The sequence below is a fragment of the Ursus maritimus genome, unplaced genomic scaffold, assembly GCF_017311325.1.
Source record: "Ursus maritimus isolate PB19 unplaced genomic scaffold, ASM1731132v1 scaffold_14, whole genome shotgun sequence".
NCBI classification, from domain to species: domain Eukaryota; kingdom Metazoa; phylum Chordata; class Mammalia; order Carnivora; family Ursidae; genus Ursus; species Ursus maritimus.
The window spans coordinates 48,740,014-48,762,899 of NW_024423786.1; the positions used below are offsets into that span (position 1 = coordinate 48,740,014).

The 22,886-nt window shown below is 59.4% G+C and overlaps 3 protein-coding genes and 1 non-coding gene across 8 annotated transcripts in view; all 4 read left to right on the forward strand.

Moving 5' to 3' along the window:
* TNPO2 (transportin 2) lies at nucleotides 1-15,508 on the forward strand. 4 transcript variants are annotated; one of them, XM_040629259.1, is made up of 25 exons: nucleotides 1-175; nucleotides 1,663-1,774; nucleotides 2,434-2,509; nucleotides 2,591-2,740; nucleotides 4,631-4,737; nucleotides 4,822-4,955; nucleotides 5,044-5,125; nucleotides 5,200-5,322; nucleotides 5,427-5,545; nucleotides 6,378-6,438; nucleotides 6,539-6,704; nucleotides 6,912-7,064; nucleotides 8,869-9,094; nucleotides 9,249-9,420; nucleotides 10,091-10,177; nucleotides 10,256-10,363; nucleotides 10,464-10,622; nucleotides 11,160-11,247; nucleotides 11,433-11,531; nucleotides 12,108-12,203; nucleotides 12,500-12,575; nucleotides 12,845-12,944; nucleotides 13,024-13,098; nucleotides 13,223-13,324; nucleotides 13,432-15,508. In XM_040629259.1, exons 2-25 carry the CDS (start codon nucleotides 1,676-1,678, stop codon nucleotides 13,510-13,512), a joined length of 2,739 nt encoding a protein of 912 aa, XP_040485193.1. In that variant the 5' UTR covers nucleotides 1-175; nucleotides 1,663-1,675; the 3' UTR covers nucleotides 13,513-15,508. The 4 variants fall into 4 exon arrangements, with proteins under 4 accessions (XP_040485193.1, XP_040485191.1, XP_040485190.1 ...); XM_040629257.1 differs by having other exon boundaries at nucleotides 2-175; nucleotides 12,470-12,575; nucleotides 13,223-13,350; XM_040629256.1 differs by lacking the exon at nucleotides 1-175 and having other exon boundaries at nucleotides 1,643-1,774; nucleotides 13,223-13,350.
* LOC121102633 lies at nucleotides 9,150-9,219 on the forward strand. Its single transcript, XR_005834755.1, has one exon. It is a non-coding gene; the product is annotated as a small nucleolar RNA SNORD41 (small nucleolar RNA).
* A 1,323-nt stretch (nucleotides 15,509-16,831) lies between the features above and the next one.
* Nucleotides 16,832-22,057, forward strand: FBXW9 (F-box and WD repeat domain containing 9). Of its 2 annotated transcripts, XM_040629260.1 has the most exons (10): nucleotides 16,832-17,311; nucleotides 18,439-18,578; nucleotides 18,656-18,784; nucleotides 19,736-19,848; nucleotides 19,933-20,024; nucleotides 20,900-21,048; nucleotides 21,131-21,244; nucleotides 21,377-21,466; nucleotides 21,549-21,614; nucleotides 21,686-22,057. In XM_040629260.1, the coding sequence occupies exons 1-10, from the start codon at nucleotides 16,903-16,905 to the stop codon at nucleotides 21,758-21,760; spliced, it is 1,377 nt and encodes a 458-aa protein (XP_040485194.1). In that variant the 5' UTR covers nucleotides 16,832-16,902; the 3' UTR covers nucleotides 21,761-22,057. The 2 variants fall into 2 exon arrangements, with proteins under 2 accessions (XP_040485194.1, XP_040485195.1); XM_040629261.1 differs by lacking the exon at nucleotides 18,656-18,784.
* The window catches only part of LOC121102430 (F-box/WD repeat-containing protein 9-like), a 2,181-nt gene continuing 1,134 nt past the window's right edge, over nucleotides 21,840-22,886 (forward strand). The window contains exon 1 of the mRNA XM_040628268.1: nucleotides 21,840-21,937. Within this exon, the coding sequence (XP_040484202.1) occupies nucleotides 21,840-21,937 (98 nt within the window). The remainder of the gene's footprint in view (nucleotides 21,938-22,886) is intronic.

Sequence of the window (22,886 nt, forward strand, 5' to 3'; positions counted from 1 at the left end):
CAGCTGTGCCTTCCGATTGGCTCGGCTGGGCCAATTTGAACGGCGTACGGAAGCTGCCGCGGTTCATCCACGGCCGCGTTTTTTTTTTTTCATTCCCTCTCTTTGGCTCCCTCCTTCCGCGCGAGTCTCAGGAGAAGCCGCAGCGCAAGGCGCCGCTGCTGCCACCCGGGGCCCGGTAAGTGGGCCTTACCCGAAGCCCGACCAGCTGGGCCCGGGCTTGCGTTGACCCCCGCGGGGCTCTGGGTCTGCGCCGCGCGCGGCCCGTCCGTCGGGGCCGCGCCTGACCGGGAAAGGCCGAGAACCTGGTTTGGGCCCCATTCGCGAGGCTGCGAGAACGGGCCGGGGCGGGGGAGGGGGAAACCGAGCCGGGGTTAGGGGGTGGGGCCTCCGAGCCGGGCGAGACCCCTGTGCCTCGAGAATCGGGCCAGTGGGGCGGCTGGGGTCGGGCTGGAGGGGATCTGGGGGAAGCGCCTGGGGACTGCTTAGGGCCTGATTGGGGAGCATCGCGAGGATCGGGTGTGTGTGTGTGGGATATTTCGGCGGGGCTTTGGTTAGATCTGGTTGGGGGAGGTCTCATTGAAAAGTTGGGGGTCTTCTTGGACCCTGACGGGGAGGGGCGGCAGACTTCGTTCTAGAGGGCTTTCCTGGGTCTGACTTCGAGGCGTCGCTAGGATCCGTTGGGGGGAATGCCCCGGGAGGTGTTCGGCCTGGCCTAACTGGGGGAAGCTGCAGAGATCGGACGAAGTGGGTTTCCTCGAGGTGATGGGGGGCTTGGCCGAACTTGATTGGGGGAAACAACAGAGATCCGACAACAGGAGTTAATGCTGACTGGGGCAGGAGGTAGAAGGAGGGGGGAGACTTGGCCAGACCTGTTTGGGGAAAGCGACAGGGACCTGTCCAGTGGTCATCTTTAACGGGGTGGGCGGGCTTGGCTGGCTCTCATTCGGAGAGGCAACTCGGACCTGTCCGGAGATTGCTTCGGACCTGATTAAAGGCAGTCTCTGGATGGGGTCTGGCTAGGCCAAAAAGAGGAGCGTCTGGCATCCGGCTCAGTTTGGAGGGACGGATTAAGGGAGCTGGCAGGGATCGGGACGATTGGAGCACCTTGGGACCGTGCATCTGGGAGGCTCAGGGACTAGACCGAGGCAGAGGAGGAGGCTGGGATCTGGCGGAGCTTGAGGGCTGGATTTCGGAAGAAGAGGGTTCTTTGGGGACCGTGTCTGGACCAGGGAGACCACGGGGGCCGGGGCGGTATCGCGGTCTGGAGCAGGGCCCCTGGATGGAGAGGTGGCTGGGGCCTTGCTTGGCTGCTGTGAGACTGGCGGAAGCCGTAACTCCCGCAGCGGGGGGAGGCGGCATGGGCCGCCCTGGGACGAAGGCTCGGTGCTGGGCCCGATGAGGTCCCGCCGGGCCCCGCCACCGCCTCTCGCGGCCGGCTTCCATATCCCCCTCACCTGCGCTCCCGAGCCCGAGACTGCGCGGACGTGGATGGCGCAGCTGGCGAGGACCCCGCACTTGGGCTGGTGTGGATCGGCGGCCTCCGCCTGTCTGCCGAGGGCGCTCCCCTCGTGCTGCCACTGCAGCCACCTGCACGGGGGCTCAGCCCGGGTCTCACACGGGGCCCCTAGGACCCAGCGCTGACCCTGGCCCCTACCCCCGCAGCTCACCTTGCGCCATGGACTGGCAGCCAGATGAGCAGGGCCTGCAGCAGGTCCTGCAGCTGCTCAAAGACTCGCAGTCGCCCAACACAGCCACGCAGCGCATCGTACAGGACGTATCCTTCCTTCCTTCCTTCCTTCTGGGCCTAGGGGGAACAGGGCGGACCTCTGCAGCCCCTGAAGGCCAGAGGAAGGGGCTGACTCCCTAAGTCCCAGACTCTCTGATGGCAGGAGCTAGCTTTGGCAGAGAATTAGGGATTAGAATTCTTGGATCCCATTTCCAGAGGAAATGTGGCCCTGGGGGCGGGGGGGAGGTGGAACACATTTGGCTGGCACTAAGTTTTTGTTTAGGTTTATGGTTAAAATTTCTTTTTCCCAATTGATGCTTAAAATAAGTTAAAGTTTAAGGTATTTAAACTATCAGCAAGTTTTACTTGAAAATATGGGTTCCCTTCTTTTTTAAAAAAGCTGGCAACATGGACTGTTCACGAGCAGGACTGAGTAACAGCTGCCCTGGTCAGACAGAGTGGCTCTGTCAGCCTTCTCCGGCTCCGGCCAGGTCTCCTGAGAGTGGCTGGGAGGCTCAGGCGAGCTCTCCCACCCGCTGGATGACTTTGATGCGCCTGCAGTGCTGTGTTCTGGCATGGGGTTGACAGGTGGGGTCTCAGGAGCTGTCCGCCTGTTCCCAGTGGTCAGAGGGATTTCTAGCTATGTGACAGTAAGGGGACCCTCTGGGGAAGGCCCTTGTCTCCCAAGTCCCTTAACAACCTGGCAGAAACTCAAACAACTGAACCAGTTTCCCGACTTCAACAACTACCTGATCTTTGTCCTGACCAGACTCAAGTCGGAAGGTATGCTCCCAGTGCCCCTCCACTCAGGCGGGACCCCGCTTTCTCCCCGTGCTCCCCTGACCCTCCGCCCTCCGCCCCCAGATGAGCCAACTCGTTCCCTCAGTGGTCTCATCCTCAAGAACAACGTGAAGGCACATTACCAGAGCTTTCCGCCCCCCGTGGCCGACTTCATCAAGCAGGAGTGCCTCAACAACATCGGCGACGCCTCCTCCCTCATCCGCGCAACCATAGGTGAGAGCGGGTGGCGTCCTCAGTTCTTACTCTCAGCGAAGGAGCTTTTCAGCGTATTAGGGTATCGATTCACTGACTGCTGCAGTACCGGGGGTGGTAGTGCTGTTAGTGTTGCCATTTTACAGATGAGGACACTGAGGCACAGAGATGTTAAGGGACTTACCTGGTAAGTAGCAGAACTCAGAAGCGACCAGTGCAGGTCTGTGCTGTGAACCAGTCCCTCCTGAAACAGCCGTTCCCACTTAATAGTGATGAGGTGAAATGGGAGTTTGGTTTGTGTTTGGAACCTTCCTGACTCCCGGAGGGCTGCCTGAGCAAGTTACCAGAAAGACAACTGAAAATTCTCTAGCGATTTTACCTCAGGCCTCTTTGCTACTGAGAAACACCAACCTGGCTCTTTGTTACTGACTTGCTTTTTTCCCCCACCTTTACTGAGATGAGGTTGACATACAACCCGACTTACGTTTTTATTCCTTAAATTAATGTCGACTTTTAAAAGTTGCTTTTAGGAGAAAGTTGTATATGACTTTTAAATGAAGAGACATTTGCTTGCAGTAAAGGGAAGGTAACCTTAAATACTTGCAGTAAAGACAGAAAGATAGTATTAAATTTGAGCTAGATACTGTCTTACTAGAAGTGTTGATCTTGGGGCCTTCTACCCTTAGCCCCAGCGACACCCCCTGTGAGGCCAGCAGAAGGATCTGGACTTAGCGAGTTCACTAGATAGCCACGTTCTGCTCTGAGTGTTTGAATTGAGGTATTGAAACTTCCAGTAGTACTAGGGACCCATGCTTTCCCCCCCCTGCATTGAACCACAGAGAGGTTGGGCCATGTGGCCAAGGTCACACAGACAGGGATGGGGCTGGGACGGGGACTGCACTTGGAGTCCTCATAGTCTCCTCAGGCAGGATCTTTCCCGCAGAAGCAGGAGTTAGGGTCATCTAGAGTTGATGGGGGGGGGGGGGAGCGCAGCATTACCCCTGCTGGGGAAACACTGCCACCTCCTGGCTTCCAGTACACTCTCTGCGCCGCCCTCACCTGAATTCAGCTCAGCTGCCAGACTGCCTCTTGGCCCTCTAACTGCGCATGCCTATTGCGGGCCACTCTTGGTCTTCTGCTCAGCAGTACAAGTCTCCCCAGGGCTGCATGGCCTGTCACACCCTGCACCTGCCACCTCTCAGGCCTCACCTCCTAACCCCCAACCCCTGCCCCACTCCGTTGCACTTCTGGCTCCTCACCCATCTTGGAGCACACCAGGCCTGCCCTTGCCCCAGGCCTTCTCACCTGCCATTCCCCCTCGGCCTGGGATGCTCTTGCCCCAGGGAGTTGGATTGCTTCTCCCTCATCTCCTTCCGGTCTTTGCTTAGATAGCAAGGTATCGCCTGAGTGAGGCCTCCTCTGGCCACCCCATTTAAAATGGGCTGACTGGCTGGCTCAGAAGAGCATGAGACTCTTGATCTTGGGGTCGTAAGTTCAAGCCCCAAGTTGGGTGTAGAGATTACTTAAAAAAATTAATAAATAAATAAACTTAAAAAAAAAATAAAATTGCTGCCCTCAACCTCGACCCTTGCCGGCCATCTTCTCAGCTTTACTTCCCCTCTTAGCTTTTGGCATCTAGCCTCCCAGGTCTTTTGCTGATTTATTTTTACCTCGAAGCCTCTCTCACTGGACAGGCAGCTCCCAAGGGCGGGGATTTTGTGTTTAGTGCTGTGCTGCATCCCAGGGCCTGCAACGGAGCTGGCTCCCAGTAAGGCGCAGAGGATCTCGAAAGGAGTGTGTAGGGCTTCTGGGGGACAGTGCACGGACAGCCCTTGAGCCAGCAGAGCGAGTGCGCGGCACGCCCGCTCCTAGCACCCAGCCTGAGGCAGCGTCCTTTCCCGGCTGCCCCAGGCATTCTCATCACCACCATCGCTTCCAAGGGTGAGCTGCAGATGTGGCCCGAGCTGCTGCCCCAGCTGTGCAACCTGCTCAACTCGGAGGATTACAACACCTGTGAGGTAGGTGACCCGCTGTGGCCCACCTGGGTGGGACCTGGGACGGGACCGGGGTTCACGGCTGTCTGCCCGCTCCTCTCCACTCAGGGAGCCTTCGGAGCCTTGCAGAAAATCTGCGAAGACTCTTCTGAGCTCCTGGACAGTGATGCCCTCAATCGGCCGCTCAACATCATGATCCCCAAGTTCTTACAGTTCTTCAAGCACTGCAGCCCAAAGATCCGGTGGGCATGGCTCCCCGGGGGTCTGTGGGGGTGGGGGGGCCTGGAGGGGGCGGGGGCGGGGTTGACCCAGGCGTCCGCTCCCTGCCAGGTCCCATGCCATCGCCTGCGTGAACCAGTTCATCATGGACCGGGCCCAGGCGCTGATGGACAACATCGACACCTTCATCGAGGTGGGCTGCCAGGCCGGGGGTAAGCAGGGCAAGGGCCAGGGGCCCTGCTGCAGCTGATCCCACCTTCCCTGCAGCACCTGTTCGCCCTGGCCGTGGACGATGACCCTGAGGTGCGGAAGAACGTGTGCCGTGCCCTGGTGATGCTGTTGGAAGTGCGGATTGACAGGCTTATCCCCCACATGCACAGCATTATCCAGGTATGTGCCGCCAGGGCAGGCCCAGGCGCGCCGTGGGCCGGGTGACAGACGGGGAGGCGCCCCCAGCTGGGCCGGGCCTTAGCTGTTCTCCCACTCTGCCCTAGTACATGCTGCAGAGGACCCAGGACCACGATGAGAACGTGGCCCTGGAGGCCTGTGAGTTCTGGCTGACGCTGGCCGAGCAGCCCATCTGCAAGGAAGTGCTGGCCTCCCACCTGGTCCAGTGAGTGCCACTCGTGCCCTCCGCCCTGCCTCGGCCTTCACGCCTCGCTGTGCTCTGCCTTCCCTCTGGTTGTTTCCTGTGTTACCCTCAGTCTGTGTTCTCTATCTCCGTTCATTTCTACCTCCATGTGTGTTTATTTAGCAAGTGCTAAGATAGTTTTTAATGACTTAAAAATTCGATTAAGTTATAGGTGAAAAAAATGAAAAGTCAACAAAGGCTTCAGGCATAGCTGGATCCAGGTACTCAAAGGATGTAAAAGACATCTGTGTGGTCTCCGATCTGCACACTGTGTGTTGCCTTTGTCGTCGGGCACGACCTTCCCTCTTGGTAGTGCTGTGGCTTTCTGCGACCTTTAAGCTTAGGAACCTCGAGTAAAGAAATTCTCTCTCAGCCAGGATCTCCAGCCCAAGTCCTAGGGCTGACCCTCCTTGGCCAACTTGGATCACTTGCCTATCCTGGAGTCATGAATCTAGGTTTCCAGTCCCCAGGTGCATGGGCTTTAGGTGGGGAGACTGGCTGCCCTGCCTGTTTCCTCCTCTGACCTGCCGCATCCCGGGGACTGGCCATATGTCCTCCTTTCCTTACAGTATGCTAGGGATCGGCCACTGTTCTAAGTTATTTGGTGTATTCAGAGGTCTGGAATTCCCTGAGGGGCCAGGTCTGGGTCAAGAACCCTCTTGTGGAGCCAGGAGTGGTGTCTGCTTTGTCCCAGTCCCAGTGGCTAAGACTAGGTCAGGATAACACCCCTAAGTTCCATGCATTGCCCCTTGGCTCCTTGATGCTTCCCTCTTGGGGGCCCCTGCATGCCTATGCGCAGCCTCTCTCCCAACAGGTTGATCCCCATCCTGGTAAACGGGATGAAGTACTCAGAAATCGACATTATTCTGCTCAAGGTCAGTCAGGGCCCGCCGCCAGGCATGAACGGGCAGGTGAGGGCTGGGGCATTGAGGCTGGGGGCCCCAGTGGTGCTTAGTGATCTGCCTGGCCCCACAGGGGGACGTGGAAGAGGACGAGGCAGTTCCCGACAGTGAGCAGGACATCAAGCCACGTTTCCATAAGTCACGCACAGTGACGCTGCCCCATGAGGCTGAGCGGCCCGATGGCTCGGAGGACGCAGAGGACGATGATGATGACGATGCTTTGTCTGACTGGAATCTGAGTGTGTGGCCTGGCTGGTGGGGGCTGGGTGGGGGGTGGGCAGCAAGCCCAGGGGCTGCCTCTCGGGAGGTGATGAGAGGCCTACTCAGAGCAGATCGTGGAGATTCTAATCCTGATCTCTGATGCTGGGGGGGTACAGTCTAGGAGGCTGGCCGCCTGTCCAAAGGGCGTCCCTGAGCCTGCCCCCACATTTCCCCTCCTGTCCCAGGGAAGTGCTCGGCAGCTGCGCTGGACGTCCTGGCCAATGTCTTCCGGGAGGAACTGCTGCCCCACCTACTCCCCCTGCTCAAGGGCCTCCTCTTCCACCCTGAGTGGGTGGTCAAAGAGTCAGGCATCCTGGTGCTGGGCGCCATCGCTGAGGGTGAGTGGCCCACGGGCGTGGTAGGGCCTGACCTCGGGGCCCCGTGCTGGCGTGACACTGTACGGAGCTGGCCCAGGCCGGGCTGTCGTGTAGCCGTACAGCCCGGCCGACCCCAGCCGCAGGGTCTCTCTCTCCCCGAGGCCTGCTCGGCCCCCACCAAACAGCCCTGGGGTTTGAATCTTCCCCTCAGGCTCTGGGCCTGAATGGATCCCCCAGGCCCCACAATGCGAGCCCTCCCTTTAATTCTCACAGACGGCAGTTCTGTGAGGCGCTCGGCCCAGGTACGGCTACAGCGGCAGCAACAGGCAGCCCGCGGGGCTTAACCCGTGGCGGCGGGCAGCCTGGCCCTGCGGGTCCAGCACCGCCCGATGAGGTGGGGTGCGTAGATGGGGAACCTGGGGGGCGGAGGGATTTACACCACCTCCCCGGTCACCCGTGGTGCCGCTGGGTGTATGTGAATATGAATGTGTCACCCGTGTCCCTCGTGACCACCTCCGTGTCCAGGCCTGTCATGGAGGGTTCAGACCCGGCAGCAGGAGCCTTTGCCCTGGAGGGCTTTTACAGTTTATTTAAGGAAAGTTTACTTATATAACAAGCGCAGCGTGTGTTACGGTAACATTATGTGTGCGCGTGTTAACAGACTTCTTGAGGTGTCCGGGAAAACACTTAGAGGTACCATTTTACCACGGATGGTAAAAATAGATCTTGGGTCTTGGATTATTAGATGGTGTGCTGTTCTCTCCGTTCTCTGAACAAGAGATATGTTCACAGCTTTTTGTTTGTTTTTTAAGACTTTATTTATTTGAGAGAGAGCAAGAGCGAGAGGGGTCGCAGAGGGAGGGGTAGAGGGAGAGGCAGAGCAGAGAGCCCAGTGCAGGCTCCATCCCAGGACCCTGAGACCAGGACCTGAGCCAAAGGCAGACACTCAACTGACTGAGCCACCCAGGCGCCCTGTTCACGGTTTAAAAAAAAAAAAAAAAAAAGATGAAAAGTAGAAAACTCACAAACATCCAAAAAATGTTTCAAAAGAAAAGTACTCGGGGCACCTGGCTGGCTCAGTCAGTGGAGTGCGCGACTCTTGGTCTTGGGGTCATGAGTTTGAGCCCCACATTGGGTGTAGAGTTTAAGTTAAAAAAAGGGAAAGAGGGGCGCCTGTGTGGCTCAGTTGGTCGAGTGTCCGACTCTTGATCTCGGCTCAGGCCTTAATCTCAGGGTCGTGAGGTCAAGCCCCGCTTTGGGCTCCACCCTGGGCATGCAGCCTACTTTTAAATAAGTAATTAATTAATAAAATGAATAAAAATAAATAAAATATTTTTAGATTTTATTTATTTGAGAGAGAGAATGAGACAGAGCACAAGAACGGGGGAGGGGCAGAGGAAGAAGCAGACTCCCCGCTCAGCAGGGAGCCCGACACGGGGACTCGATCCTGGGACTCCAGGATCATGACTTGAGCTAAAGATGTTGCTTAACCAACTGAGCCACCCAGGCACCCAAAATAAATTCAATTTAAAAAATCAAAAGAAAAGTACTTCCCGTCTATTTTGGTCACTGTGCCGCGCGGCCATCTGTGAATTCACGAGTGACCATGACGGGGTGGCACCGCCGGGGGTGGGGGGAGGCTCGTTCTGATGCCGCCTCCCGTCCTGGCCGTGCCTTTCAGTTCCCGTGACGGAGCCATTCATTGTCTCTCTGATTTTACCTCTCAGCCTCGGTGGCCCCACGTAGGGGCCGCTGAGCTCTCCCCAGAAGGGCGGTTGTGGCTGGGTCCAGCGGGGCTCAGGCTTGCCCTTGTGCTTCCTCACAGGCTGTATGCAGGGCATGGTGCCCTACCTGCCTGAGCTGATCCCGCACCTCATCCAGTGCCTGGCGGACAAGAAGGCCCTGGTCCGCTCCATTGCCTGCTGGACGCTGAGCCGCTATGCCCACTGGGTGGTCAGCCAGCCCCCCGACATGCACCTCAAGCCTCTGATGACAGAGCTGCTCAAGCGCATCCTGGATGGCAACAAGAGGGTGCAGGAGGCGGCCTGCAGGTGACCCCCGACCCCTGGCCTCACAGCCCTCACCCCTGCCCCACCGGCTGCCTTCTGGGAAGTGATGACACTTGATGACCTTGACATCATGCTGATTTTTCACGTATTCGTACTGGCTGATCCCAAGGCTATGCCTTCCTCTCCCCCACTCCAGCGCCTTTGCCACCCTGGAGGAGGAGGCCTGCACAGAGCTGGTGCCGTACCTCAGCTACATCCTGGACACCCTTGTCTTCGCCTTCGGCAAGTACCAGCACAAGAACCTGCTCATCCTCTACGATGCCATCGGCACCCTGGCTGACTCTGTGGGCCACCACCTCAACCAACCGGTGAGACCCCGCAGCAGCTCCCTCTCGCCGCCTTTGCCACCCTGGAGGAGGAGGCCTGCACAGAGCTGGTGCCGTACCTCAGCTACATCCTGGACACCCTTGTCTTCGCCTTCGGCAAGTACCAGCACAAGAACCTGCTCATCCTCTACGATGCCATCGGCACCCTGGCTGACTCTGTGGGCCACCACCTCAACCAACCGGTGAGACCCCGCAGCAGCTCCCTCTCTTGAGCCCCGTGCCCCTTTGCATCCAGTGACGTGGCGGCGACCCCGTGTCGCGCACCAGGGACGTGGCCGTGACCTCGACAGGCAGACAGACCCGGTCCCCGCCCTCGCCCTGCTCCCAGTCTAGTGGGGGAGACAGACAGTTATGAGACAGCGTGGTAAGTGCTGTGCTGGGGCAGCTCAGGGGCCTGTGGGAACCAGGAGGTGCTGACCCGGGCCCCGAGGGGGTGGGGTGGCGTGGGCGGCTCTAGGGACGCGGCGAAGGGAACGGTTGAGACCGGCCTGGAGGTCTGGTTGGATGGCAAGGCCTCGTGGGGCTCCATGAGCCACGGCAAGGCGCTCAGTGCTCAGCGCTCAGGCAGTAGGTGCTTCCGAGTCCCAGGGAGCCCTGCTGGTGCCAGGCTGCCAGCCCCCACCAGGGAGCCCAACTCCATGTCCCTCTCCAGGAATACATCCAGAAGCTGATGCCCCCGCTGATCCAGAAGTGGAACGAGCTCAAGGATGAAGACAAGGATCTCTTCCCTCTGCTGGAGGTGGGTGGGCTCCAGGCCTCCCCTAGTGCCCCACCCCATCCTGCCCGAATTCACCTCTCCTGCCCTCCTCCCCCCCAGTGCCTGTCATCGGTGGCCACTGCCCTGCAGAGCGGCTTCCTGCCCTACTGCGAGCCCGTCTACCAGCGCTGCGTCACCCTGGTGCAGAAGACTCTGGCCCAGGCCATGGTGAGCACCCCCCCACCCCTGCCCCAGCACCCGCTCCTCTGCCGCTGCCCTAGCCCGGGCCCACTCCCCTTACCTGCCCGTCCACCCCGTCCGTGCCCAGATGTACACCCAGCACCCTGAGCAGTATGAGGCCCCCGACAAGGACTTCATGATCGTGGCGCTGGACCTGCTCAGCGGCCTGGCCGAGGGCCTGGGCGGCCACGTGGAGCAGCTGGTGGCCCGCAGCAACATCATGACGCTGCTCTTCCAGTGCATGCAGGTGCGCGGGCCCCTCGCCAGCCCCCCGACTGTGCGCGCCGGCTGCCCTGGGCTGACTCACAGGACGTCTGGAGAAAGAGATCCGCTGGGGGGAAAACTTGTATTTATTTAAAAAAAGTGATTCAAATAAGACGTGAGTCAAATCTCATTGAATAAGCTAACAACGCAGAAAATTAAAAAGAAAAACGGGCGCCTGGCCCGCTCAGTCAGTGGAACATGTGACTCTTGATCTCAGGGTCATGAGTTCTAGCCCCACGTTGGGCATGGAGGTTACTTAAAAAAAAAAAAAAGGTAGAAGAAGGAAATAGGAAAGAAGCCGCTCCAGCTTTACAGATATGCGCGCGTGTCAGGATGGGCAGCAGTTAGCCAGGCAGGGATACATACGGTTCAGTGGGCCCCGAGTCCCAGATTTACAGACAGGGCCCGTGATGGGAAGTGACAGGGTCAGGCCATGCCCCAGGGACTGCTCCCCCAGCTGCCCTGCCCTTGAGGGATTGGGACCCCAGCCTTGCCACACTGCCCTGCTCTGACCCCCCAGGACTCCATGCCTGAGGTCCGGCAGAGCTCCTTCGCCCTCCTGGGAGATCTCACCAAAGCCTGTTTCATCCACGTCAAGCCCTGTATCGGTAGGACCCCCATCCTGTCATGACCCCATGACCCCAGCTCTGGCCTCAAATGATGGAGAGATGACTTTGGGAGGACAGTGACCAAACTGGGTCGTATTCGTACTGTCTGATGGGGTCTCCCGGCCAGGTCCAGGAGCTCACCCTGGCTGGCCTTCCTGCTCAGCACTCCTCCTTCTCCCCGCCAGCCGAGTTCATGCCCATCCTGGGCACCAACCTGAACCCCGAGTTCATCTCCGTCTGCAACAATGCCACTTGGGCCATCGGCGAGATCTGCATGCAGATGGGTGAGTGCCCTGCACGCTGACAGGCCCTGCACCACCTCCCACGCTGGCCAGTTCCCCGCTGGGGGCAGGGCCCGGGCTCTGACAGGTCCCCTTAAGAGAGCCCTGGGGCTTCTTGGGATCGCTGCGGTTGGGCATGCAGGAATACATCTCAGTCGTCTCCTCGGGGATCCTGCCATATGGCTGAAAAGGCATCTGTGGTTGGTTTTTCTAAAGAGGCTGAACAGCAGGCCTGTTCTGATTGGATTGTGTGTGACCTCCCACCCCCGTGCAGTTGGCTGAAAGGCCCACTGGGATTGGTGGGGAGATTTTGGCCGCTTCCTCCCTCCCCACCTATCCCCCTGCAGGGAATCTGGGTAATGTGGTCTAATCCTGGCGTTGAGCAGTGACTCCCAGGGGAGCTTCTTGTTTTTGGCAGGTGCGGGTCTGTCCCTGGTTGGCCACAGGTCCTGAGCTGGGCACCGGCTGGAGAATGTTCTTTGTTCCCTCCCTGGCTGCAGTTGGCCAGTGTCTGGCTGCAGCTGGGGGTTAGCGTGGGTGGTATGGGCTACGCAGGGCTCTGACTATCTGGTCCCCCAGGGGCGGAGATGCAGCCCTACGTGCAGATGGTCCTCAACAACCTGGTGGAGATCATCAACCGACCCAACACGCCCAAGACGCTGCTGGAAAACACAGGTGGGCACCAGGCCTGAGCAGCTGCTGCCCCTTACCTGGAATTGGGGCTCCCAGCCGGGAGGGTGGTGGTGAGGGCACCTTGGGAAAGAACCAGAGAAGGTGTCTGGAAAGACCCGGAAGGGGGCTCCTGGGAAGAGCCCCAAGGAAGATGCTGGCCTCAGGGGAGACCCTGGTTGGGCCTATTCCCTTGGGGCCCACGGGGCGGGGCTGGTGCCTCGTGCCAGAGGCCCCGCCACGTACCGTCCCGGGGCCGCTCGGGGTTGCAGGTCGCCTGACGAGTCCCTCTGCCATTCCAGCCATCACCATCGGCCGCCTGGGCTACGTGTGCCCGCAGGAGGTGGCGCCCATGCTGCAGCAGTTCATCCGGCCCTGGTGTGTGCCCCCCGGGTGGGGCCTGCGTCTGGTGGGCTGGGCGGCAGGGCGGGTGCGGCGGGCCTGACCCGTTCCCTTGCCTGTGTCCACCCCTAGATGCCTGTCCCAGCCCATCGCCTGCTGAGCCCCCTGCTCCCTCCACCCCACGTAGATACATGTCCCACCCCGGCCCCGCTGCCCGCTGACCTGCTGCTCCCCACTGCCCCCCACAGATGCCCATCCTGCCCCAGCCCCGCCAGCTGACTGCCTGCCGCTCACCTCCCCCACAGGTGCACGTCCCTCAGGAATATCAGGGACAACGAGGAGAAGGATTCAGCCTTCCGAGGCATCTGCATGATGATAGGCGTCAACCCCGGGGGCGTCGTGCAGGTTGGGGCAGCCGGGCTTGGAGGGAAGGCGCTGGGGCCGGGCTCAGGCAGCCCCTCACACAGGACCTGTCGCGTTTCAGGACTTTATTTTCTTCTGCGACGCTGTAGCCTCCTGGGTGAGCCCGAAGGATGACCTTCGGGACATGTTTTATAAGGTGAGCTCCTGCTTGGCCCTCATGTCGTCCTGGGAGGCAGCGGAGGGTGGTGAGCCCCTGGGGGGAGAGGCTGCATTCGGACCGCTCTGCCCCGGGGCGCGCCTCACCCCCTGCCTCACCGCAGATTCTCCACGGCTTCAAAGACCAAGTTGGGGAGGAGAACTGGCAGCAGTTCTCAGAGCAGTTCCCGCCTCTGCTCAAGGAGAGGCTGGCTGCCTTCTATGGGGTCTAGACGAGCGTCAGGACTGCCAGGTGAGGAGGCCGTGGGCGGGGGGCTGTTGCTATTGTGGGGGGTGAGGGGTGCAGGCCCTCACCCCCAGCTCTCCCCCACAGGTTTCTGTCTGCGTCGTTGGAGGGGTTGCTGGGGAGCGCGCTGCGTCCAGAAGTCGCTGTGCCCTGGTCGAGGGGGGTTAGGGAGGAGTGAGCGGGACCCAAATCCAGACGCCTTCCCCGTCCACCTACCTGCCATGGGTGTGTGTGGCCTGCCGGCCAGCGGGCAGGTGGGTGGGGTCTCCACACTCATCCTACAAACAGGGGAGGGGGGTGGGACTTCTTGGCAGCAAGGGCCCCTTGCTCTCAGTCGGGGTCACCTCAGGCAGCCCACTTGGGCCAGCCTCGCGGGAGGGAAGATTCAACACGGCCGACCGAATCCGGCTTAGGATGAGGCAAGGGGAAAGCAGGCGGGGAGGGGGGTCCTTGTAGAGACACGTACACTCACATGTACACACGTGGACACACGCATGTGCGGCACTGCAGCCAGCCAGGCTGGGCCAGCCGCCCCACCATTTCCCCGACTGCATGGAGACAGTAGAATTAGTGAACCCCTGAGTTAACCCGTAAGGCCTTCCGTGTAACCTGCATCTAGAGTTTAAGAAGCTTCTGCTGTTTTGCCGGAATTGGTGATTGGGGAGGGCTGGGTGGGTTGGGGGCCTCCGCCGGGACCCTGGGGCGGGGGAAGAGGACGGCCGCCTCCGGGCCGCCCGAGTCAGCACGCGCACGCTTCAGACCTGCTCCGCACACTCCCTGCCAGCTCTGTGGCAGCCACGGCCTGTGTGTCCCCCCTCCTTGCTCTGTCCCAGCCAGAAGAGTGGGGACTGCCAGAGTGGCTGGGTCTGGCCAGAGGTTGCCCTTTCTCCCCCCACCACTGTGCTCCAGTGACTTTTGAAGACACTGGGCCAGAGCCTTTTTCCTGAAGAGAGCTGGGGGCAGCCAGAGCTGCTGACCCCGACCCCTGCGTCTCTCCATAAGCAAGTCTGTTTCAAGGGCAGCCCGTTTCTCTGTGCTTCTGAGAGCCCTTGTCTCAGGTTCCAGCCTGAGTTTTAACTTGAGGGCCAGGGCTGGGGCGTTTAATCGATGGGGCCAGAGGATGAAAGCTTATGCTCTGCCAGCAAGAAGGAAATCAAGTGTTTTGGAGGAGGAGAACATGGTACACCCCCTGATCCCACTCTTTGTCCCTGGGGCTTCCTGTTCATTGCGGCTCCCAGTGGGCTACAGGACCCCACCAGACAGGGGCATTGATTCTAGGGGACCTTCTGGGATGGGTTGGGGATGCAGTCACGGTGTGGGAGGCACCCCTAGAGGGGGGGACGTGGCTATTTCCCAGTTGGCCTCAAAACTGAACTGGGCCTCGCAGCCCCCTTAGTGTTTTCCTTTTTCTCCTCCCCTACTTTACTTTTCTGGGGGCTCCTTCGGGGGTCTTGTGGGCTTTGACTGGATTCCTACATCCAGGGGCTTGTTCTGTTCATCTCTGCAGGGCCCTGGACCCAACCCCATCATAGCCCTGTGTCTTCCCCAGACAGGGTCAGGCCCTGCCTCTTTTCCGAGGGGCACTTGGTGCACATTCCGTAAACTCCGCTGGCTTTCCTACCCTGTGAAACTCCAGCAGGTCTCTGGAAGCCATTTGTTAAAAAAAAGAAAAAAAAAAAAAAAAAAGAAAAAAAATTAGGTACCATTTAATTTTCTGGTAATCCAGTTCTTCGGAGCATCCTCTGCTGGGTCTTGGGGTGTGTGGATGGATTGGGTGTCTGATGGGATTGGTAACCCTTTCCACCCAGGATGGGGGGCTCCAGCCACCTTCAGGGAAGGGGAGCCTGGTTCTAGTTTTCTTTCTTTTCTTCTTCTTTCTTTCTTTTTTTTAAGAAAACTATTTAATTTTTTAATTTATTTTTGGTTGATTTTTGCACAACGAAGTTTCAGCTTCTCCACCCTCTCCCCTGCCCAGGGCTGCGGACCCTGACTGGCCTCGATCTGCAGTCCCTCTTTGTCCCACATCCCTCCTTCCCCCTCACCCTCTTCCTCCTACGGGCTCCAGGGTCTGTCCATTTGTTACTGTGCTGTGCTGGGGATTGGCGCCGAGGTGGCGTGAGATTCCACTTGTGTAGAACTTTGTTGAGTAAAGATCAGTTTCTTGTGAAACCCTTGGTCTCCATCTGGCCTCCTGTGTCCTTGGCTTTGGCAGTAGAGAAAAGATCTGGAGGGTGGCTTGGGACGCCTCAGAACTGGGGATGCACAGGACTCCGGAGATAATTCGGGAGTCGGGGAATCAGCATTAACCAGGCACATTTCTTGGGACCCCAAGCCTCTCACTTTTCTTCCCAGTAAAATGGGAAGATAAATGTGAACGACAAAGATTAAATGTGAGAACGTGATAATATACACGTGTCGTGTGTCCCCTGGAATGTAATTACAGCTCACTGAACGTCTTGAGCTCAATTTAAAAGGAAGCCATTAGTGTTAGGCCCAGGTTCAGGCTCCTCCCTCCCCCCCTTAGACTGCCTTAGACTAAACTAAGGGGCAGAGTCTTGCAGCGCTCTCATCTTTGGCTAACCTGGCAACTCTGGGTCATTGAGCAGGTTAGACATTTTTGTAGAAAGCTTAGCTCAGCACTTGGCCTAAGAGAGGTGTAGTTAAGTGTGAGCGATGGTTACTGAGGCAAATGAGAAATTGCTAAATTCTTGGGACACACAGCCTAAGAATAAAATCTTGTTGCAACCTCAACCAGGCCGAAGGTCCCCTGCATTGACTTGGGAAAACAAACAAAAAGCTGACATTGACATTTATCCAGCATTCATTCAACAAATGTGTACTTTTAGTGAGGGAATAAACTGCGGAACAGTGATGTCCCATAGATAAAAAGGCAGCGGGGAGGGGAGAGAGAACGTTGGGGCAGTGATCCTCTTTACAGTGGGGTACTGGGAGAAGGCCTTACTGCGAAGGTGATAACTGACAAAGAGCCACGTGGATATCCGAAGAGAGGCAGAACGGCAAGTGCTCGGAGACATATGGATCGGTTAATACTGCTTGGCTCGGAAGAGGCTTTCAGTAAATAAGAGATAAGGACGATGTTAGGTAATTCAGAGAATCTGAGGCCTCTACGGTGCAATTGCACGTTTCTGGCTCCGGAAGGAGAGGCAGGAGTTGAAATCCCTATATGGCCCAGACTGCGAACTCAGAGGGCCTGCATTTCTAAGCTCAGTGCCACCTGTGAGAAGTGCCTTTGACAGAACCGCGTCGAACCGGAGTCAGCTTCCCGTCGGCATCAGCACCGCCACAGATGCCTGTTTAACAAACGCTGGAAGCAGAAATCTGCATTTCCTAGCCCAAGGCCGACGACGCAGCTGCGCCACGGAAGCCCTCACAACGGCGGGATTCCAGGATCCAGCCTGTTTCCACAACGTGCCGCTCGCTTCCGGCCAGCGCTGTAACGTCATCAAGCAGAGCCGGAAGTCCCCTCGCGCTGCCTAGGAGACGGGACGCGGGGCCCTAGGCTGACAGGGCCCGGCTGGCCGCGCCCACCCGGTCGCCATGGAGCTGCCCCCAGGGCCGCGCGACGATCCCCGCGCCTGGGAAGATGACTCGGACCCGGAGTCGGAGCCTGACCCCGACCTGCAGGCCGAGGCTTACGTCGCCCGCGTGCTCAGTCCGCCGAAAGTCGGGCAGGCGCCCCCACGCGCCCCTTTGCTGTCCGTGTCAATCGCATCCCCTGGCGCCCTGGAGCCGCGGGCGGCGTCTAAGGGTGCGCCTGTGGGAGTCCCGGGACTGCTGAGCCTTCCTCCGGAGCTGCTGCTCGAGATCTGCGCTTACCTAGATGCGCGCCTGGTGCTCCACGTCCTGCCGCGCGTGTGCCACACGCTGCGCGACCTCGTGCGTGACCATGTCACCTGGAGGCTACGCGCGCAGCGCCGCGTACGCGCGCCCTACCCAGTGGTGGAAGGTGCGCGCGCCCGGGGGCCGGGGGTCAGCTGCCCAGGTTAGGCTGGGGTGCTGTGAGCACAGCCCTGGAGCAGGCTTCCTGGTTTTCCTGGCTTGGTTGGAGGCTGAGGTAGTTACCCATGGTGCCAAAGCCCCTGACCTCTGGGTGAACCATTAGCCAGACGCTTGGGGTCTTGGGGCTGTGGAAATCTACCGTGGGGGGCTGGGGTCCCTGAACTCAGGATCCAGCAAGCCTCAGGCTTGAGGTCTGGTGGTACCACGGCCCTGACCCCTGGCTGGGGGTTGACACAGGGACTTGAGGTCTCAGCTGTTGGAATCTCTTGGGGCTCAGGGTAAGGCCAAGAATCCTCTGGGTATAGATGCTGAGCTGGCAAGTGGTGATGCCAAAGCCCCTCACCCTTACAGTCGTGACCTAGGTAGGGGTAGGGCAGGGACTAAAGGCTCAGAGCCTGCAACCTTTGATCCCAAGCTACATCTTAGAGGTTAGGATCCCTGACACCAGCAATCACAGATCGATCCTCAAGCCCAGGGTCTAACCTAGTCTAGGGGCTGGTGGTAATTCCTCCTGCCCCTGAGGTCATTGATCCCTGGGGAGTAAGACAGCTTGGTGACCTTGAATTGATGGGGCTTTCCTCAATAGCCTGATAAGCATAGTTGCTTGAGCCCCATTACGCCACTGAATCTCTGCACCTAATGCTTGAGTTCTGCATCTCGAAAGGTTCCCAAGTTTATAGACACTAATTTGAGAACACTTCCCCGGTTTTGGATAAGACTGGGGAGGCAAAACGTCCTAGTTCTGATGCCTAGCCTGTGGGTTCAGGCAGGACCTTAACATCCTGAGGCTACTATCCTCCACACTTGGGTTGGGGGTTGAGGACTTTGAAGGTGGTCTCGAGGCTCCAGTTACCCAAAACTGGCGTGAGTAGTCCTAGACCCACTTGGAAGGTGGGTGGCTGGTGGTCCCAAAGCTAGATCCTGGGCCTTCTTGGGTGGGGTGAGGGATCCAGGTGGGTTTTTCTCCAAGTCTGGTGAAGGGTGGGCTTCCTGGAAGCCAGGGGTGGGCTTGGACAGCTGGTGTGGATGTCGGGATTCCCGCCCACTGGGGACCCTGCTCACGATGCCCCACAGAGGAGGACTTTGACTGGCCGACAGCCTGCATCGAGCTGGAGCAACACCTGTCGCGCTGGGCGGAGGATGGGCGCTGGGCTGAGTACTTCTGCTTGGCTGATGGGCACTTTGCTTCCATTGACTCGGTGCTGCTGCTCCAGGTGAGGTGGGGCTCGGTGGGGGGCAGGCAGGGGTAGGCCAGGGTGACTCCGACACCACCACCTCACTCTCTTCTCAGGATGGTGAGCTTTGTCTGTCAGGCTCCCGAGATCGCAATGTCAACCTGTGGGACCTGCGGCAGCTGGGGGTGGAGCCCAGCCAGGTTCTAGTCAAGGCCCTGGGCACTGAGAAGAACAGCACCCACAAGGTGAGGGATTAGGAGGCCAGACAGGGTAGGAGGAGTGGGGCCTGGGTAGGGTGCCACGGTTAAGGGCATACGTTTTGGCACCAGACGTCATAGATTCAAATCTTGCTCTGCCATCGCTAGTGTGACATTGGGTGAGATGTAGGACTTCTCTGGGCCTGTATTTCTCCTGTCAAGGAAGGGCTCAGTTAGGATGAGGATGAATGAGATGAATGTGCCAGAGAGCTTCGCTTGAGCTGGGATACACAGTAGGCACTCAGGAGATATCAGGTATACCTTGAGAGGCATAGGGCAGGGCAGTTACGAGGCTGCCCGTGGGGGTCACAAAGCTCGAGCATGGCTGTCCTCTCATTAGAAGCGGCCGTGGAGGAGTGCCACCACCAGTCATGGAGGTGGTCTGGGTAGGTGGCCGACAGCTTGGTCTCAGAGCTAGGCCACTGGCTTCAAATCCCCATTCTGCTACTCCCTGGCTGTGTGACCTTAGGCAAGGGACTCGGCCTTTCTGTGCTCTAGTGTCCTCATTTGTGGCACGGGTCACAGTTGCGGTACTCTCCTCAGAGGGTTGGTGAGGAGTGAGTTAGTCACCAGTCAGTGCTTTGTGCCTATTAGCTCCTGAGGCAGAGGCTGTTTCTTTGTGCCCGTTTTCCCAGTGAAGAAAACGAGGGAGGGAGCTCCATTTGCTCAGGTCGTGGAGGGGAGGCACCATTCTTAATCACATTGTTAGGTGGCCTCCAACCCCCCGGGTACGGAGTCTGGCAGACACCTGACTTAGGAATATCATTCTGTGTGGGTACAGACGTCCTGGGCTCTGAAGTCAGACCGACCCACTGACCTAAGTCCTGACCGCTACTTGGAGCAGACTTGCTCTGGGTTCTTGGGTCGGTCATCTCCCTTCTCTGACCCTCCATTTTGTTACCTCTGAGACGGGGCTGACCACCTCGGTCGGGTCTGCAGGGCTGGGTGTGGTCGCTGGCAGCGCTAGACCACCGCGTGTGCTCTGGTTCCTGGGACAGCACGGTGAAGCTCTGGGACATGGCAGCGGACGGGCAGCAGTTCGGCGAGATAAAGTGTGTGGGGTCCCGGGCGGGGAGGTGGGGCTGGGCTGGGTCCCACCTAGTCACGCCTGAGCCTCGTGGTCCATGTGTTCTCAGGGGCAAGGCGGCTGTGCTGTGCTTGTCCTACCGGCCTGACATCCTGGTGACTGGCACCTATGACAAGAAGGTGACCGTCTACGACCCCAGAGGTGGGCCGGGGGCCCTGGGACCCAGGTGGGGAGAGGAGGGCCACCTGGGGTCTCCAGGGTTATGCTGGGGAAGGAGACACTTGGACCTCACAGCCTGGCTGGGATGACAGTCACAACCAGATGCTGACCACTCCGAGTGGCCTGTGCTGTGCTAACAAAGGCAACTGGCGGGGGATGAGTGTTGGGGTAGAGGCAGCCCCCTCCACCTGGGGTGTCGTGGAGGATGGGCGGTCCTCTGAGCCTCAATACTGTGGGAGGTGGAGCAGCCCCTAGAACCCTGGCTCCTCCACTTTCTAGTTGTCAAGCTTGAACCTCAGTTTCCCCATCAACAGAATCCGGATAGTAACTCTAGCCCCATAGGGTTAATAGGAGGAGAGAACCGTAAGAACCTCAGTGGATTAAATGTTAGTTTACATAAAAAGCCTAGGAAAACACTGCCCAGCACTGAAGCCTCTTCTGTTGTTTATTTTTTCCTTCATTCTTATTTTAATTGAAGGGCTAGAGGTCTTTATGCAGGTGGGGTCAGAGGCGGGGGTGGCGGTGGGGTGTGGGTGGTGTTCATGGCCGGGGAGGCTTGTCTCAGACCCGCCTGCAGGTGGAAGCATTTTCTGCTGGGACTTGCTGAGGTCTCCTCTGTACTGAGAGCAGATGGGATGGGGGGACAGGAGATGAGAGGGCCGAGATCTGAGATCTGGGGGACGTGGATGGCCCAGACCCAGCTGGGACAGGAGAGGAGGAGACGGGATGGGGGCATGGGGGCGGGCAGAGCAGACCAAGGGTTTTGCCATGTGGGATAGGGTCCAGGGTGTCCTTGTGTAGGCCCAGGGAGGGGCCGGGACTCTGATGTCTCCCTCCTTCCTGCATCACTCACGAAGTCGGCCCGGCCCTGGTGAAGAGCCGGCGGCTGCACTCGAGTGCCGTGCTGGCGCTGCTGGCGGACGACCGGCACATTGTCTCTGGCAGCGAGGACCGCACACTCGTGGTGTTCGACCGCCGGGCCGACAGCGTTGTGCAGCGGCTGCAGGTGGGCCCGCCGTGGGGCCCGGAGGGACCAGGGCGGTGGCCCGGCCCGGCCTGAGCTGCTCTGTCCTGCGTCCCTCCCACAGCTGGACTCCTACCTGCTCTGCATGTCCTACCAGGAGCCCCAGCTCTGGGCTGGTGACAACCAAGGCCTGCTGCACGTCTTCGCCAACCGCAGTGGCCGCTTCCAGCTTGTCCGGGTCCGCCGGGGAGCTTGCCCCTGCCCAACCGTCCCTGGGCCTCCTCCCTACCTCCCGACCCCCCCTGGGTGGCTGGTGGGCTGACCCTGGGCGAGCCCTTACCTGAATGTCCCCTGTCCCTCCTTCCTGCAGTCTTTTGACGTGGGCCACCGGTCTCAGATCACAGGGATCAAACACTCACTGGGGGCCTTGTACACCACGTCCACCGACAAGACCATCCGGGTGAGGCCCCGAGACGGCCCCCTCCCTCCCATCCCCCCACCGGCCAGCGGCGCCGTGTGACATGGCCGATGCCCCTCACCAGGTGCACGTGCCCACGGATCCGCCGAGGACCATCTGCACCCGAAGCCACAACAACGTGCTGAATGGGGTAAGGCCCTGCCCTGTGTGCCCCGCCCAGCAGCCCAGAGCGCCCCTGACTCCCTCCGTCCCTGCTCCCAGATCTGCGCCGAGGGCAACCTGGTGGTCGCCGCCTCCGGGGGCCTGTCGCTGGAGGTCTGGAGGCTGCAGGCCTGAGCAGGCCGACTCGGACGTGGAGGTGGATCCGCCGGCCCACTGGCTGGGCCGCGGCCTCTGTTCTCGGGGGACGCCCCCCATGCTGGTGCTGCCTCTGCCCTGTCCCGAAGTCCTGAGGCACAAGGAGTTGGGCCATGGTGCGCTGTGCCCCATGGGCGGTGCCCCACGCCAGGGAAGGTGAGCTCGTTCAGGCCCACCCAGGGGACTGCTCCCCCTGCCGGGGGCCCTGTTTTTGTTATGATTTGGAAACCTGCTTTCCCGTGAGAGCGAAGGAGAAATAAAGCTGATGTACTGGTGTCCCCCGAGGGCCCTGCCTGTGCTTGCTGGGGACTGGGACGCGCGGGCTGTGCGAGTCTGAGGTGGTTCTGGAAGCCGCGGCAGCTGCCGCTATTACATATTGAGGTGTGAGTGCACCTGCTCGAGTGCCTTTCTGTGCTCACGATCATGTGTCTGCGTGTCGCTGGGGACGTGGGTCTGGCTGTGCGTGTTGTCACAGTAACCCTGTCTGTGCACATCTGTGTGCTGCTGGACGTGGGTGTGTGTGGGGAAGGAGGAGGCTCATGAGGATGTGCATGGGTTTCTGTAATGGCGTGTGTGTGTGTGTGTGTGTGCATGTGTGTTTGTGTGATGTGAAGGCACGTGTGATGCGTGCTGGCACGCAGACTGGGACCCTGACCCTGGGTGTGTCTGTGCAGTGGGCAAGGGGATCCGCTAATGCTACCCCACAGTGCGGGGGGCAGAGAGGGGCGGCGGAGGCGTGTGCTCGTTCATCCGGGGTGCGGGATGTGTGTGCTGCTGGGGCCATGAGTCAGTGGGGGCGGGGGGGGCCGTGCCACGTGCGCAGGTGGCCCCAGAACAGGTCCCCTCTGCCCCCCCCGAAGCCCGGCCAAGCCACGTCCTGAGGACCCTTCACTTCATTTTTATTGAGGCCTCCTGGGGGGTCGGGACCGTGGCCGTCACAGGATGGCGCAGGGCTTCTTCTCCTTGAAGGGGTTGGTGGCCGCTGGGATGCCCACAAGGAAGGGGTCGCTCTTGGCCTGCTCCGTACAGAACTGCAGCAGGTCGGCAGCCGCCTTGGACACCTGCAGGCCGGCCCCGTCAGCCAGGCCCGGGCTGTCCGCCTGCC

Excerpts from the sequence above, each read along its gene's own strand:
- TNPO2 (XM_040629259.1), top strand. The coding sequence starts at position 1,676 with ATGGACTGGCAGCCAGATGAGCAGGGCCTGCAGCAGGTCCTGCAGCTG. Across the intron at positions 2,741-4,630 it reads CCTCATCCGCGCAACCATAG|GCATTCTCATCACCACCATC; the intron begins GTGAGAGCGGGT and ends CGGCTGCCCCAG. Across the intron at positions 13,325-13,431 it reads GGCTGGCTGCCTTCTATGGG|GTTTCTGTCTGCGTCGTTGG; the intron begins GTCTAGACGAGC and ends TCTCCCCCACAG.
- FBXW9 (XM_040629260.1), top strand. The coding sequence starts at position 16,903 with ATGGAGCTGCCCCCAGGGCCGCGCGACGATCCCCGCGCCTGGGAAGAT. Across the intron at positions 18,785-19,735 it reads AGAAGAACAGCACCCACAAG|GGCTGGGTGTGGTCGCTGGC; the intron begins GTGAGGGATTAG and ends TCGGGTCTGCAG. Across the intron at positions 21,049-21,130 it reads GCGTTGTGCAGCGGCTGCAG|CTGGACTCCTACCTGCTCTG; the intron begins GTGGGCCCGCCG and ends TCCCTCCCACAG.